This window comes from Paralichthys olivaceus, chromosome 2, assembly GCF_024713975.1.
Source record: "Paralichthys olivaceus isolate ysfri-2021 chromosome 2, ASM2471397v2, whole genome shotgun sequence".
NCBI classification, from domain to species: domain Eukaryota; kingdom Metazoa; phylum Chordata; class Actinopteri; order Pleuronectiformes; family Paralichthyidae; genus Paralichthys; species Paralichthys olivaceus.
The window spans coordinates 23,012,805-23,028,333 of NC_091094.1; the positions used below are offsets into that span (position 1 = coordinate 23,012,805).

Below are 15,529 nucleotides of genomic sequence, written 5' to 3' on the forward strand. Positions count from 1 at the left end.
CCAGCTGTGAGAACACACTTTGCTTTACAGCCCTCTGAGTTTGCAACATACTCCCTGCACTTGTTTTATCATTAGCAGTTACACTTCTCTGGGTAACGGGCATTTTTTTCTGCCAAGAAACACTTAGAGGTGTTAATCATCTATAACGAGCTCTGTGAGCAACAATAGCTGCTAAATGGAAAATTCAGAACCCTATCTATCCACAATGGTAGTTAGGTCTGTGTGCATTGTGGGTGCAGGTAGGCTGTGTGCCGTGGGATCTGCTGTGAATGAAGGTGTTGAGGATCCAAGTGAACATCTGCAATGTATCCTGCTCATTTAGACTTGGTACAATTCTATATCTCTTAACTATATCTAAACATGTCTTCACCTCAAAATGTAATGATCTATGTTATAGGGACTGGATTTGTATCCCCATAAGGAAGACAAGTCTCCATAATGTGACTGTGCAAACAGATGTAGGTCCCCACAACATGAGCAATACCTGAAACAAACACATACACATCTACCCTACACTAATCACAATAATCATTAAACACATATATGTGAAAAAACATGTGAGAAAGCATGTTCACAATTCACCAAAAGAAACCCTCAGGTAAAACTTGTGAGAACAACAGCCTGTAAATACTTTAGAGCTCCCTTCTACTATTATTCTTCCAAAGCCCTCTGCCTCCACCTAGTGGTGACAAGTCAAACTTAAAACTTACCAAGAAATGTGGAGGCAGCTCTCAACATCCTTAAAAATAAAAACAAATTTATTAGCAATCACAGGGAGAGAATGCATAACATCTATATGCGCATTTGTTGGAATAAAAATGCTAACTTCTTATTTACAAAGTCTGCAATTGAATGTGGATAAGTTCAGCACATGCACATACAAATTGCAAGTAGGCTATATTATCATTATTATTACTTCACAGGTAACAAAGCTTTCCCCAATTACCCAACACAGTCACCCAATTATACAGCCCCTCACTGCTGCTGTGGTCCCAACAATCGACATCTAGGATTACGACGATCACAGACAGACACAGCACAACATGTGAGATAACAGAGTCTGCAATGGATCTGTAGAACAAACATTACAGTGAAATACATAAGCCATGTAGGCCTACATATAGAATTGAAGCAGAAAGGATACCTCACCCCCATCTGGTGACACACACACAAAAATTAACAGATCAAGATGCACTGGCCAAGCAAAGGGCAGATAAATGTACAGTGGTCGAATCTGGGAGAAATCATTGTCTTTTCGCTGAAAGAAGTGAAATGAAGAGTCAATCAATATGTCGCTTTTAGAAGAGCAAAGCATCGTCCTGGGACTGCGAGGACTTGTACAAAAAAGACGTCAGGCTCCAGACGAGGGCGTGGCGAGGCGTTGGCGGATATCAAGCATCCAGCGCGTTGAACTGAAGGACTGTCCTGTCGTCGTCGTGACTAACACTGGCTTTCTGTTATCCAACCCGAACAAAGTAGGGATTATGACACAGGCACACACCCATACAGCTTTCAGACAATTTCAAAACAACCTGAGAAGTGCAAGCAAGAGACAGCCCACATGTCGAGCTACATAAGAGTCACAGGCTACAAGTGAACATTTCAAATTTACCCATCAACCACACAAAATGTAACATTTTCTTATTTCATCTCACGTTCCCGTCATCATGACCTCATTCCTCATTTTTCCACTGTGGGTACAGTCGCGTCTATTCTCAGACATCATTATGCGTTTATGATTAGAAAACATAAAATGAGATTGTCTAGAGGTGGTGTTAAGTGTAATCAAGGGATTTATGCTGTCTGTACCAAGAGTTAGGTTTTTTTATGAGTTAGAAGTTGCGTTGGGCAATAACTGTCTGATTGGGACACTCACTCAGTCAAAGGCACTTAAAAATCTGCTGATCTGTTCTAAGATTTCTGCCTGAGACACAACAACCACTCAGTCTCACCTTCCATTGACCTTTATGTTGCGTGTAAACTTTAATTTAAGTCACTTAATAAAATGGAGACTTCCGTGTGCCATGTTGGTTACAATGCAGAGGGTTTATCAGGATTGAAGGCATTACCGCGAGCAACCATCGTCGTTTTGGCAATTAACGGTTTAAAAACTACAATCGCACAATGTCTCAATGTAAACACCAAATGTTGACAGGCAACGAAACAGATGTTGGATTGTGGGACTGGAGGAGCTCCACTCGAGCTGGGGAAAAGTGCACAGCAACATCATTCATTTCCTTTGTCGACAGAAACAGAAGCCAAAAAAGCAAACTCTGAGATGTTCACAGACACAGAGCATGTCGGTAATGACAGGTAATATAAGGCATGATGGGTGTGGACAATCCACCTTCTAGCACAGTACTGAGACAACCTTTCAGGACTCCAGATAGTTGTGGGGGTTGGTAGTGCTATACAGGGGGCGACACATCTATGGTAGTGTGGTGGTGCAGGTGTAGACAGTAGTGAGCGGAGAGAGAGAGAGAGAGAGCTGGATTACTTCACGGAGACAGTGGAGGGGATGACTGTCAAGGACCCGTGACTATTAGAGGGCTGAGGCCAGAGCTGCGACTGGGGACAGCGTCACTTTCAGCTTCTCCTGGACTTTGAGTGCTGGATGAGCCACTGCAGTGTGATATCTACAGGCAGGAAATACATTTAAGACATTAAGAGACTTCAGCAGAACATACCATTGATTTTTAAAGATATCTTTCCCTTAGATACCTTTATTTTCATTTAGTGGACAGTAAAAGAAAAATTGAGAGAGAGAATGGCAGCAAAGGGACAGGTCGGAATCGAACCTGCTGCCAGTGCAGGACTCATACCACTGTAGGTCGACTGTTACCTCGTCATTACAGGTTGAAATTCTGTGATAGTAATGTGACCTTTCCTTCTATCGTCACTGTTTTGTGTCCGTTGTTTATTTTATTGTTGTTACATTTTACAGGGTTTTACGCCAAATGATCTATTTAGTTATTGTCATTATCTGTAATCTATTTTCATGGATTGTATTGGTATTATTATTTATTGGTATTTCCATCATTTTATTTCTATTTTTCTTACATTTGTATAGTATTAGCAGTTCAGTAAACCATTTTGACTTCCCACCACAGGGTGGTGTGTTGCACCTTGGGTACAGACCCAAGGTGCAACACAGCAACCATTTTACTGACTGATTGTTCTGGGAATTAATATATATATATATATAGTATAAAATGCAACGTGACATTAAGCAACTGAACTCTGGAGCAACAAATATGACTGAGATAGGTTGTTTCTTTTGAGGCAATAGAGAAAAGTATCAGAAACCATTGTTTCCTTACATTTATGTCACTAGAATCCAAAGAGAGAAACAAATATGGTGAATCTACTTCTGTCATTTGTGCCAGGGTGAAACACTGGATAAGCCTGAGGTGATGCTGAGACTGAAAACTCTCTCTACTGAGACCAGGCTAACCAAGTAGGATGCATTTCTGTGTCAAGATAAGGCAACTAATTAAAACCTGATGTTTCCTAAATAAGCCTCACTTACTGAAGTAAACTTGGCTTCAACTTGTAATCTTGCTTTATGAACTTTCACTCAGATGTTTACCTATGTTGTCTTTCTCTTTGCAGGAGACAGAGTAGCAGCAGATCTCTCGGTCCTGAATGGCAGATAGGTTCCTGCAAAGTGGGAAACATAGAATTAATATTTTCAAAACTCTAGAGATAAGACACTTTTTTTAAGAGCATAAAATCCTTCCAGTCATGGACGCTGGGGGCATTACATGAGCATCTCATTCCAAAACCACTGACATAAATGTGCTGCACTTTGTTATTGACTTTACACATTGTGCAATGGGTTAGAAATGTCGAAAATTATAATCTTTGAAAGTCCACTGACAATGACTGATGTGATACACATGACATTGATTCATGATCCACAAGTAAAGCACACTGATAAATAGACTAATGACAGATAATAACACATGAAGGTTTTACACATCCTTTAGGTTATGACATAAATCCTTATCCTGGATTATCAATAAGAGTACAAGTGCCTCACATTCTTTCGATGAGCTGCTTCTCATCAAGTGCATTGGGAAGGTCTCGTTTGTTGCCCAGAACTAGAACCTGAGAAATAAGAAAAAGGGAGAAAGAGCTCTTCAACCTTCAGCACAGACAACGTACCACAGTCATCGCAAAGGGTCAGTTACCAAACTGTACTTTTAAGGGAACCAATCGAATTAAGTCGGTAGTTGTCAAGAATTTAATATTTAATCAAATAAAAATAATGGATCAGTGTGTGGTGATCAGTGTTGATATTGTGGCATCATTTCAAACAAATATAAGTTTAAACTGCAGCGGGTCAGAGACATAAGCTGAGTCTGTGAGTGAGAGAGTGAGACAGTGAGTAAAACGTGATGACTATAATGGTTTCCATTGTTCTAGAATTTAGTTAGGAGACAGAAATGGAATTAAATGTGATGAAGGCAGCCTCCATCATGTCTGCTTAGATATAGAAAACAAATTTAAAAAGATCCCATCCTGGCTTTCAATGACCACTGAGTAAAATGTCATCAGGCCTGAGTCACTGTAACATCATCCAGCCTGAGTCACTGCAGTATTGCAATGATTACTGAGTATGAGTCGATAGATCAACAGAAATCAATGTGATCAACCACAAAAAGCCTGAAACATCATGAGTTTTTGGTCCAGTAGCAACAAATAGTCTCTTACAGGAATTCCCTGTAGTTGTGGTTTGTCTAAAAGGTTGTGCAGTTCATTTCTGGAAGCTTCTATCTTCTCTCGATCTGCTGCATCCACCATGTAACTGCAAAGATAAAAACGTTATACTATTTAGAACAGACATATGTTCCAAAAAACAAATGAAATACTCAAGTATTAACAGCAACATAATATCGACAGTTATGTATTAACACTGTTGTACGGGTCAATACTGAAACAAGCCAAACATTAAAAGGATGAATCACCATTGTTTTCAGGCAAAGGATTTTTTTCTGTTCTGTTCCCGCCACAAAGGCCATGTGCTACATGCTGCATCACTAACTTACACAATTGCATTGACTCCTCTGCAGTAGCGCTCCCACATGCTTCTGAAGCGGGGCTGTCCACCTATGTCCCATATCTGAAGAGGAAAAAAAAAAAGGCACAAAATCAATAGTGCAGTCATAGGCAAAAACACAAAAAACACCAGTGCAACATTTTGTTCCTTTTACAAACTAATCGTTGCACAACTATTGCTGTGGAGTACAGAGTGTACAGCTCTGTGTAGGCACCAGTCCAGTATGAGATAGATTTCTGTTGAGCAGTGAAAGTTTCCAGCTGCACACTTGTCAGCCTACCTTTATCGTCACGTTGCCTTTGGTGACCTTCCGCATGTTGAAACCGACTGTGGGGATCATGTCTTCGCTGAACTGGCCTGACTGCACAGGACAAACGTAAGAGGAAATTATACATGTGACATTGTTAGAACCAGAAATACAGCTCTTGTATGCCTCGGTATGTGTCTTGCAATTTAAATCTACACTATCTTTTTCCAGATTAATAAGTTCCCTAAAGGCAGACATGAAACATCATGTTCAAAAGGCCACTGTGAGGCCAGTGATCTTGAACTTTGACCTTTGACCACCAAATTCTAATCAGTTCATCGGTGAGTCAAAATGAACATTTGTACCAAATTTAAATAAGTTCCCTCAAGGTGTTCTTGGGTTTTCATGTTCACAAAAAGGAGAAAAAAACCCTGAAAACACTAGACACTAGCTGTCACTCCATGTTTGATGATAACCATTGAAGGAGGGAGATGTGAAGAGACTGACTGTTTTAGCTCTACTGACAAATCTTCAGCATCTTATAAACCAAATAAAAAATCTGTTGACAGGTATTAAGGTCAGTTTAGTTATATCATATTCAAATCACATGAAACGTCAGGAGAATGTCAATCACTTCTGCACATGGGGTCAAAAGATATTTGAAAATAATCTAAATACAGGGACAATATCAGCTACTCAAAGACTGTAGGTGCATTTTAAACACTTGCCATTTCACTCTATGAATCATGTTGCTGAGATGATGCTGAGATGATGTTATCTTTGCATCAGCTTCCAATCAGCAACTCTACAACCAACAATAGCTCTGACAAATCATTCAATAACTTCAAAGTGCAGCAGAAAACAGGTAATTATCCTTAAGATGTGTCATCCTTAGATACACACACAATCCAGTCATATTAATAAGGTCAACTATTTAAAAAACAAAACATGAAAAGATCAATTACTCTACAAAGCCTTGGTTGTGTGGCTTAGATGTGGCCTAATCCAAGAGTCTTGCAATGTGTGTGTGTGTGTGTGTGTGTGTGTGTGTGTGTGTGAAGGAGAAAGCAGCTTTATTCAACCCTAACTGCTGATCACCTGATATGACCAGGCCGGGGAAATACTGAGTATTATGATGAATCCAGGAAAGGGAGAGTCTACTGAACTGTGACCTAATACCTGACTTCAATTTAAGACACAGTGGACGGTCATGACAGGCATAAACAACAGTGACTAATTTGACCCTCATGAAATGTATGCATCATGAAATACTGAAAGTTTTAACATCTAACAGGACAGACAGCACCATGAATATAGACCTATCGACAGAGGAAGCAAAAACAAGAGCCAGTGGCTAAAACTTAACTCTGCCATATAGACTTGACATAAAATAAGACAGATTATTATACACATATAAATACAGATAGGCAATACTGAACTCTGCTATAAAGGCTTGACATACAATAAGATACAACATATATATATATATATATATATATATATGTATATATAGAAAACTAATCTTGCTTTACAGGTTTGAAATTCAATAAGATATAGACATAAATATATATATTTAAATAGGCAAAACTAAACTGCTATAAAAGCGCCACATATATACAGATAGGCAAAACTAAACGAGATATGGATGTAGATATAGAAAACTCCAAACTCAACTCTGCTATATAAGTATGTCATACAATGATATAGATATATATTTATACACATATGGATAAAGAGGTTATACAGTGACTGCAGGCCTCTCACGCAGCTCGATGACGCAAACACAACAGGTTGTTTACTAAATGTAGTTTGTCGATATTTGTGCTGATGTTTACAACCACAGCCGCGTCACTTCACATGACCGCCTGCATGTGCACGCGCACAGTCACGCCAGCAACTTCGTCATCTTAGCTTTAGCCCAACAACAGCTGGGCTAGCAGCGCTGCTAACACGGCATTATGAGATGTTACTGAAGCACCACAGCCGTCCAGGCATTAGCCACGTCTCAGACTGTCCGAACTGACTCATATCAATATGAAACACATCCAAATACAGCCGGTTCCAGCTACTAGCCTGGCCCGACTCTGCCTGTTTGTTGGCTACTTACCGCAATTACGTTGACGAATGTGGTTTTCCCGGAGTACTGCAGTCCCACCAGCGTGAGCTCCATCTCCTCCTTCCAGAAGAGCGACCTGAACCAGTCCAGGAGCCTGTTGATGAGCGCCAGCATGTTGGATGACACAGCAGAGGCTGCGGGGCTGAGGATGTGGGTCAGATGTGTTGTGAAGTGAGTGTCCACACAGGAAGTGTCATGTGACCTGCTGCTGCTGCTGCTGCTGCTGCGGCGGCTGGCTTCTTCTCTGCACGGAGGTTTGGCACATGACACACTGCACCGGCGTATTGCTGCCCTCTACTGTTGTTAATGTGAATGATGGGCAAAGGATCACTATCCTGAGGGAAATTCGTGAAGCACTTTGCTCTAAGATTATAATAACAGTACAAGATACAGAGTACAAGAGCACAATCAAGTATTAATATGTAATATGTGTGTGAAAATTAAAATACCTTATAGAAATAAATGAAGTTTGGAGAGACTGTGCATTTATACTTATAATAATAATAATCTTTATTTATAGAGCACTTTTCAAAACATATGTAACAAATGCTTTACAAAGGCAGCAAAAAAGGGACAGGATGTAAAAAATCAGGTGAAAGACATAAGGGAATAAATACCAGCGCCATGTAAAATGCTTGGTATAATAAATTAAAAGACAGTTATAAAGAAAGTTAAGACTCAAAATCAGGAGTGGGTCTTGGATAAAAGTATGTTTTAAGAAGAGACTTAAAATAGTTCTCTGAGTCAGCTGAACTGATCTCCACAGGCAGGGTGTTCCAGAGCCTCGGGGCTCGGAATGATCTGTTTTTAGTTTTTAGCCAGGCCTCTGGAACAGATAAGAGGCCTCTAGCCGAGGATCTCAACGTGCGTACTGGTGCATATGAAGGCCAGCGATGGAACACGGAGCGAGGCCATGAAGGGCCTTAAAAGTGATCAGTAAAATCTTAAAATGAATTCTAAAACATACAGGGAGCCAGTGTAAAGACGCTGAAACAGGAGTGATGTGATCATTAGTTGTGTTTCTTAGTTCTGGTTAAAAGCCTGGCAGCTGAGTTCTACACAGCCTGAAGTCGATGAATAGATTTTTGGCTCAGGCAGGTAAAAAGGCTGTTAGAATAATGGTAATGTGATGAGATAAAAGCATGTAATATGGTCTCTCTGTGTTTAGAAGTTAGCATGGATCGTATTTTAGAAATATTTCTCAGGTGATAAAAACAGGATCACACGTTTAGTGGTGTGCTGCTCAAAACTGAGCTTTTCGTCAAACCAGACTCCCAGATTCTTTGCCACAGGCTTTATGTTGTCATGTAGGGAACCAGCAGGTGGCAGTATTTGTTTTGCCATGTGCTGGGAGGCAATGACAAGAATCTCTGTTTACCTTGAGTTCAGCTAAAGCAAATTCTGAGACATCCGGTTTTTTATGTCATGGAGCCAGAGAGTGAGTGAACTCAGCGTGCCCGGGTCTTTTGTCTTACAGGCAAAAAAAGTAATATAAGTCGTAATGACTATTAAGAGATTTTAAAGTAGAGTAAATATTGCACATAATGCCTTTTTCATTTCAAAATAATGAACTTTGAGGCTGAATTTCTCCAAAATGATACAGTAAATATGCTTGATACTGAGTGAGTGAACAGTCAGGATGGTCCTGAGGACAACTCTACAAACCTTTGTCAGAAATTATGGATCAAAGGGATTTTACAGTAGCATAAAAGATCCCTATCATGGACTACCTGCATTTGCCATACATTCTGTAATACGGGCGCACTTGAAATCAGGAAAAGACGAACGTCTGCTCACTTGACCGCAGTGTTTTAGAGCAGCCGAATTAAGAGTCTCTTGCTCAGAATGACTCCATGTCTAACCGCAAGTGATTTCAGGATATTGTAACGCCGGCGGAAGTAATGAGGAGACAGGGCGAGATGTCTTCAGGACATTTATGTTCGTTCTTTTTACCACAAACGAACTTTGTGAACTCCCGCACACAGAGACTTATCTCAACGGCCCTGAGGCACTCCGTTCCACACACACACACACACACACACACACACACACACACACACACACACACACACACACACACACACACGGGCCCCGCCACACCCACTAATCAACATGCACTTCCCTGATTAGCTGAGAGACAGCCAGTCCAGCTGGACAGCAGGGTCGCATTTCTCGTGGCCACGTCTTCTTAATTCGTGGCCACCTGATAATCAACTCGTTCCCACGCATTAAGCAAGTCGTGGAATATTTTTTTCCACCCATGTCACCAGACGGGCTCCGTAATTTAGAGATCATTCATACAATATCTTTTTTTCCTGCAATATTTAAAATGAAGTAATCATTTTTATAAGCACTTATATAATCATCAGTCTCATTCTGATTGTTATGTCTCCTATAGGTAAACTCTTATTCCTGTATATTTGTAAACTCTGTTTTTAAAAAGTGTTAAAAAGTATTATAATTATTATTATTTTCACACCCCTTCTGTGTAAAAACTAGAATGGGACAGAATAGAGCACATACCTCCACAAAGGTTCAACAGTCAATTAATACAATAAAGCTGGACCAAAATTCACACATGCCAGATTTTTATCCATCAACATTCATGAATTATACCCAGGGAAAATAGTGAAATGTTTAAAAATGCCACATCTGGCAAAGTTCAATAAAGTGAAAAAAAACTTTCTTGGATCTGTCCCAATCAAGATCCACTCCTAAATTGAATGGGTTCTGACCATAGACTGTATATAAAGAGGTTCTGACCCATACCTCACACTTCCACCAAGTTGTTTCTATGTAATCTTACAAACACACCAACTAACCAACCAACAGACAGGGGTGAAAACATACCTTCCTTGGCAGTAGTAAAAAAGGATAATTTGTCATGAAACCTATTCTTTTCTGTTTAAATTTACATTACTCTGCAGCAGGAATGTGTTGCATGAACGCAGATGGCTCACTTTCCTTTATTACTGCCCACTTTAGCCTCAGATTGATTGTTTTGAAAATTGTTTATTTTGTAATTCATACAGTCTTTTTAAGTAAAATCCTGTATACCTTGAAAAAATGAGAGATGTATTATTTGCAAAGATAGATAAGTTTATCTTAGTTCATTCTGCCCCAACCATTTTTACTTTGCATACTCCTCTGCTTACAATACAGATTATCACAAACATGTCAGTGTTAAAACCTTTATTTAGCTTGGCATATAAATCACATAAAGCACTTGTCAAATTCCCTTCTAATCTCACCTATATAATCTCCACATGATCGTTAATCTGCATATTAAAATGTTGAAAAGAAAAAAAGTCAGTGCTGTTGATTGCAGCCAGTTCAGTCGATCTCACGACAGTTCTGGAAAAAGTATAGAAAGGATGAGTCAGTATCAGGACTTCCTTTCTTATTATAAAATGACTGAGGGAGTAATTAAGAGTGCAAACAAACTAGAGCTGGGAAATAAAACAATATCAAGAATTACAGCAATATGATTTTCATCAATAGCAATATAACAAAATCCAATATACATCGATATAAGCTCATGCACAGTGTAAACACAGCGAGGAGGTATAACACATAATAATCTGACTTGAATTTTGTGTTTGTCTTTAAAACCACAACTTTCACTTAGCAGCAGAAATCAGTCTTTAAACTTAAAACGTGAAATGATCATTGTCAATATTATATTTGTTTAAATTATTATTATTATTTGTATTTTGACATCATTCTTGGCCACATCATTCAGCACTAAAACAAACAGATTTACATGTGATGTCATTACCTGTAGCCTGATGAGTGACCTGTACTCCTCAGGATGTGCTGCACTCATTGTTGTTGTGTAGATGGTAATTCTGGGAGATAGATGCATACACTTTATTAACACAAGCTATGTAAAGGTTTCTTATAATAACTGTGAATGAAATAATATTTTAAACACCCTGACTGAAACTCTATTGCCGTTCAATATGCAACCTCCTATGTGCTGAACTATGGCGTCAAACAAAAGACTATTGACTATTGGATGATTGGCGAGGGGGAGGGGAAGGGATCTGAAAATGTTGTACACAGTGCTCCATCTCAGCAACATGAACAGTCATGTGATTCTGTGAGCAAAAACAAATGACAACATCAACAGATAACTTCCGTCTTAAAAGGACAGCACTTACCCATTACACACTGGAGACAGGGACAAAACCTAGTGGGCGACACAAATCCACATTGTCTCTTTTTTCTCTTATTATAAAATAAAGTGCACTACTGATTATCTCCTAGTGTCACGTGAACTTTGGTCCACACTAACCTGATAAAGTGTATCCCGGTTTATGTGATCCTGTCCAGTAGCGTTCAGTGCTTTGTTGGCGACCTCTCTGAGAGATAAACACACAGAAGCAGTTTTATAACAAGTAACAACACTGGATGTGTTCCTCATGTGACGTGACTCACCTTCGATGGTCCCTGGCCGGGGGAGGAAGCCAGTGGTCAAAGTTTGTCTCCACTCTGAACCATCTAAAACAGGAACACACCACCAGATGAGAACCAAAAAACAAGTCGAGCTAGGGGTATAGGATAACATTTGTCATCATCCTACCTGGTTTATCTGCAATGAAGATTTTATTGTCAACCTTTGTCATTAAATAAAACCAAATTGCTTTATTACCTTTGCGTATGTGGTTTAAGTTTGAATGCTTAATTTACTGCTGTTATTTTTTCATACATTGCATGTCAGCCATTTCATCGATATTTTAAGAAACTGAAACAATTGTCAAGCGTGCCAGGCCAGTAGGTGGCGATAAAGTCTACATCAACAATCCGTCAAATACCAAAGAACAGCGCTAAGGTAATGTGGTATTGACTTGTAATTAGACCTAGGAGTGCTAACCAAATGTAGAGAAACCAGTATATAGCTGCCATTGTTGTTGTTGTTTCTGGCAAGTTCTGGCTCATTTTTACAAACAGTGGGCGTGAAGTAAGATGTGAGGTCATCTTCCAAAACGCTGCATGTTACATGGATACACAGGAACCAACATTTTTTGAAAATCTGCATTTTGGAAGGCGTTAGTAAAAATCTCTGTTGTAGTAACTTAAGATTGTGAAATATATGCAATAGTGTGGACAGGACATAAGACTCCACTCAGATATCTGTACTTTGCCTACCTCCCATATAGGGGATCCAGGGGCCAGATATCAGCAGGGCCCATCCGATCTCTGGTGATGACGACACCTTCCTTAGCTCGCACCCCGCCCACGATGTAGTACACCCCAGTGATGATGGGGATTTTAGAAAGAAGCATCACTGCATTTTGAAAGTCCTCTGCTGCCTCCAGTGTCTGCATGGGTCACAAACACAATTAATTCACCTCGCTAATACAGAAAACTTCCTAATTACGCTAATAACCAATAACACACTCACCTCCCTTACCAACCAGCTGACTGGGGACCACCCCAAGAGGAAAGCAGATACAAAATTCTTCCACCAGTTCAACAAGTGTTCAGTGCCTGCACATCACAAATAAAACAATGCAAACAAAAAGAAGAGGAGAACTATTGGACAAACATGACTGCTGAGAGGAGGTGTGGTCTCACCTCGCTGATCACCGGAGACAGTAAACTTGTTAGGACTCTGTCCCGTCCACAGTCCGACATAACCCGCAAAAGATGTTCCACGGTACATCACCTGAAGAAAATTTGTATTTATCGTATTCTGGACATCACATCATCATGCAAAAACGTCCACCTGCTAAAGTTGACAGTCTGATCCTCCTCAGCTATTTTAGTTTGACAGGGTATGCGTTGTTAAAGGTTCAGTGTGTAGAATTATTAGGATTGTTTTATATTCAGTTTCTGCCAGATCCCTTTAACCTAAATCTTACTCACTGGACCTTTAAATGTTTGGAATAAATACTATACCTCTCCATTCTTAAGGAAAACTACATTGACGGTCAGATTCTTTAGAATGGGATGTGGATAGTCGAGATTCCTGCCGTGGTAAATGTTCCCACTTTTGTCCTGAGCGATGATGCTGGTGCAAAATCTAGGGGGCGCACATGAGTTTTGTTTGCATGAGTGGCCTTTCGCCTCAATCCTGCACACTCAGACAATTCTGCGTGGTGCTTGTGATTCAGCTGTGAAGGCTGAGGTCGTTTCAACGTCATACGTACGCGGATATTTCATAGGCAAAGTTGAGGATGATGACGTCTGAGAGACTTCCCCCGAAGTGTGAGGCCATGCCGCGGATCTCTCCGGCGTAAGGCTGAGGGACGTACCTCTCCAAGGCCGACACCACAGGGGCAATCGCGTGATGCACCCATTTTGGAATGGTAGAGCTTACAAAAAATAAAATATACATATGAAAGACTGAAAACAGATAAACAAATAAATAATTAAAACATCATTGTATAATCACTGTCAGCAAAGGTATAATGTATAATTGCATTAGACGTTAGTTAACCAAATGATTAAAGCCTGGTATATTTAAAATTAAAATGTTATCATTTTAAACCCACCTCACATCAGAACTGTTTTTTAAATGTTATCAATACTGTGCATTTTATATTTATAGTTATTAGCTTGTATTTGTTTCCTCTGGGTTAGAACCTGTGTTAAATGTCTTTGAGCAGTGTTAAAAGCACTATATATTAATAATGATGGAGGGGTGGGTGAAGTGTTTAAGTCCACAAAACACTTTTGAAGTTTCAGAGGTAAACAGTGTTAAATCCAAATCCAATATATTTACATACAACTGAAGTAAATAGTGGCCGATCCTTCCAAACAGAAAAACAACAGACAAAGAACACAAAATGCCTCCATACTGCTCCTGTGGTGTCAATTAAGTGTCTGTAGGCCTGGACATTCAAATTCGACTCAACACGAGGACATTTACACAAGTTTTTAGCCTTAAACATCGATATTTAGGCTAAAAACATGGTGTGAATGATGAGCTCACGTACATTTGGATGACACTACAGGTGCAGTATGGAGGCAATTAATGTTTTTTTTGCTGTTGTTTATCCATTTGTGGGTGAACTGTCCCTTAAAGTTAATGTTTAGCGTGAAAGCTTTTTAACAGAATGTTCAGATATAGGTTTCTTCCCCTGGTGCTTAATCCTCCCTCACTGTAATTACTGATTGACAAAGTTATAGAAAATTAAACTTCACTGTTAGTTACTGTCGAACTGTCACAATGTTTATATTTAATTATTGACAGAGTTGTATTCCCATTAGCCTATTCATAAATAACTTCATTATTCTGTATATACTACACATCAGCTATACACACACGACAAAGTACACACATCTGTACATCAGATACGTCATTACAGTGCAATAGAGTACTCCAATATTAAAAACGTATTGCTCTGATTTCTTCTGCATATCAAACTTCTGGTTGTGTCAGAGGAGGAGCAGCAGAACTCACTCGATCACCTGAGCTCCAGCTTCCTTCAGGAAGTCTATGTCGAACACAGAGAGCAGAGGCTTCCAGCGCACCTCTGGATCTTCATCCAGGCTGATGTTCACGGTGGGAGGAGCGAGCTCTGCCCGGCACAGCACCGCCAGCACGGGCACGAGTCCGAGCAGCCGCACCGCACACCGGACCATTATCCCCGCACTGAGTCCCGCACTCTTTGTGTACAGTCTATGGTCCCGCAGCCTGAACCACCGAGTGAGCGGAGGGCTGAACTCAAGGCACGAGATCGGGGCAACTTCCGCTCACGGAATTTCAGAATAAAGGCTGTGACTCGTAGCTGGTGCAAACAAGTTATTCAGCACAGACTTGTCTATTTTATGGAGAATTCAATGTTTGTAAGTGGATGATTGTGAGAGAAGATTTTCTTTTCCCGAAATACTTTGTCAAAATCCTTTTTAAAAATTAAATTACGACTCAATCCTCGTAATATTACTACTTTACAATTTCGACTTTGTTACAACTTTTATTCTTGTGATATTATGACTTCATTATCATATGAATCATATATTACGAATTTATTCCAGTAATATTGCAACTTAATTATCATAATATTAATACTTTATTACGACTTTATTCTAGTAATATTGCAACTGAATTATCATAATATTCAGACTGAGTGTATTTTCATAATGTTACAACTTT

General features: G+C 39.7%; 2 protein-coding genes across 3 annotated transcripts; both read right to left on the reverse strand.

Moving 5' to 3' along the window:
* Window positions 1–737: 737 nt before the first annotated feature.
* arl8bb (ADP-ribosylation factor-like 8Bb) lies at window positions 738–7,681 on the reverse strand. Its single transcript, XM_020087062.2, has 7 exons — window positions 7,417–7,681; window positions 5,343–5,423; window positions 5,052–5,125; window positions 4,717–4,810; window positions 4,043–4,110; window positions 3,590–3,660; window positions 738–2,636 (listed from the first exon to the last, which is right to left on the reverse strand). The coding sequence occupies exons 1-7, from the start codon at window positions 7,537–7,539 to the stop codon at window positions 2,587–2,589; spliced, it is 561 nt and encodes a 186-aa protein (XP_019942621.1). The 5' UTR covers window positions 7,540–7,681; the 3' UTR covers window positions 738–2,586.
* Window positions 7,682–10,602: 2,921 nt separating this feature from the next.
* Window positions 10,603–15,128, reverse strand: LOC109629030 (N-acylethanolamine-hydrolyzing acid amidase). 2 transcript variants are annotated; one of them, XM_020086510.2, is made up of 11 exons: window positions 14,837–15,128; window positions 13,581–13,745; window positions 13,330–13,453; window positions 13,006–13,096; window positions 12,833–12,918; window positions 12,577–12,749; window positions 11,866–11,928; window positions 11,723–11,789; window positions 11,589–11,617; window positions 11,204–11,273; window positions 10,603–10,779 (listed from the first exon to the last, which is right to left on the reverse strand). In XM_020086510.2, exons 1-11 carry the CDS (start codon window positions 15,016–15,018, stop codon window positions 10,759–10,761), a joined length of 1,071 nt encoding a protein of 356 aa, XP_019942069.1. In that variant the 5' UTR covers window positions 15,019–15,128; the 3' UTR covers window positions 10,603–10,758. The 2 variants fall into 2 exon arrangements, with proteins under 2 accessions (XP_019942069.1, XP_069368508.1); XM_069512407.1 differs by lacking the exon at window positions 11,589–11,617 and having other exon boundaries at window positions 11,204–11,293; window positions 11,719–11,789.
* Between the last annotated feature and the right edge of the window lie 401 nt (window positions 15,129–15,529).

Bases quoted from the DNA above. Each gene is read 5' to 3' on its own strand.
- arl8bb (XM_020087062.2), bottom strand. From the start codon at position 7,539: ATGCTGGCGCTCATCAACAGGCTCCTGGACTGGTTCAGGTCGCTCTTC. The intron at 5,424-7,416 runs GTAAGTAGCCAA...TGTCCTGTGCAG, and splicing joins CATTCGTCAACGTAATTGCG to TCAGGCCAGTTCAGCGAAGA. The intron at 3,661-4,042 runs GTGAGGCACTTG...CCCACTTTGCAG, and splicing joins AAGCAGCTCATCGAAAGAAT to GAACCTATCTGCCATTCAGG.
- LOC109629030 (XM_020086510.2), bottom strand. From the start codon at position 15,018: ATGGTCCGGTGTGCGGTGCGGCTGCTCGGACTCGTGCCCGTGCTGGCG. The intron at 12,919-13,005 runs GTGAGACCACAC...TGTGATGTGCAG, and splicing joins TGTCTCCGGTGATCAGCGAG to GCACTGAACACTTGTTGAAC. The intron at 11,929-12,576 runs GTAGGCAAAGTA...TTCCTGTTTTAG, and splicing joins CTGGATCCCCTATATGGGAG to ATGGTTCAGAGTGGAGACAA.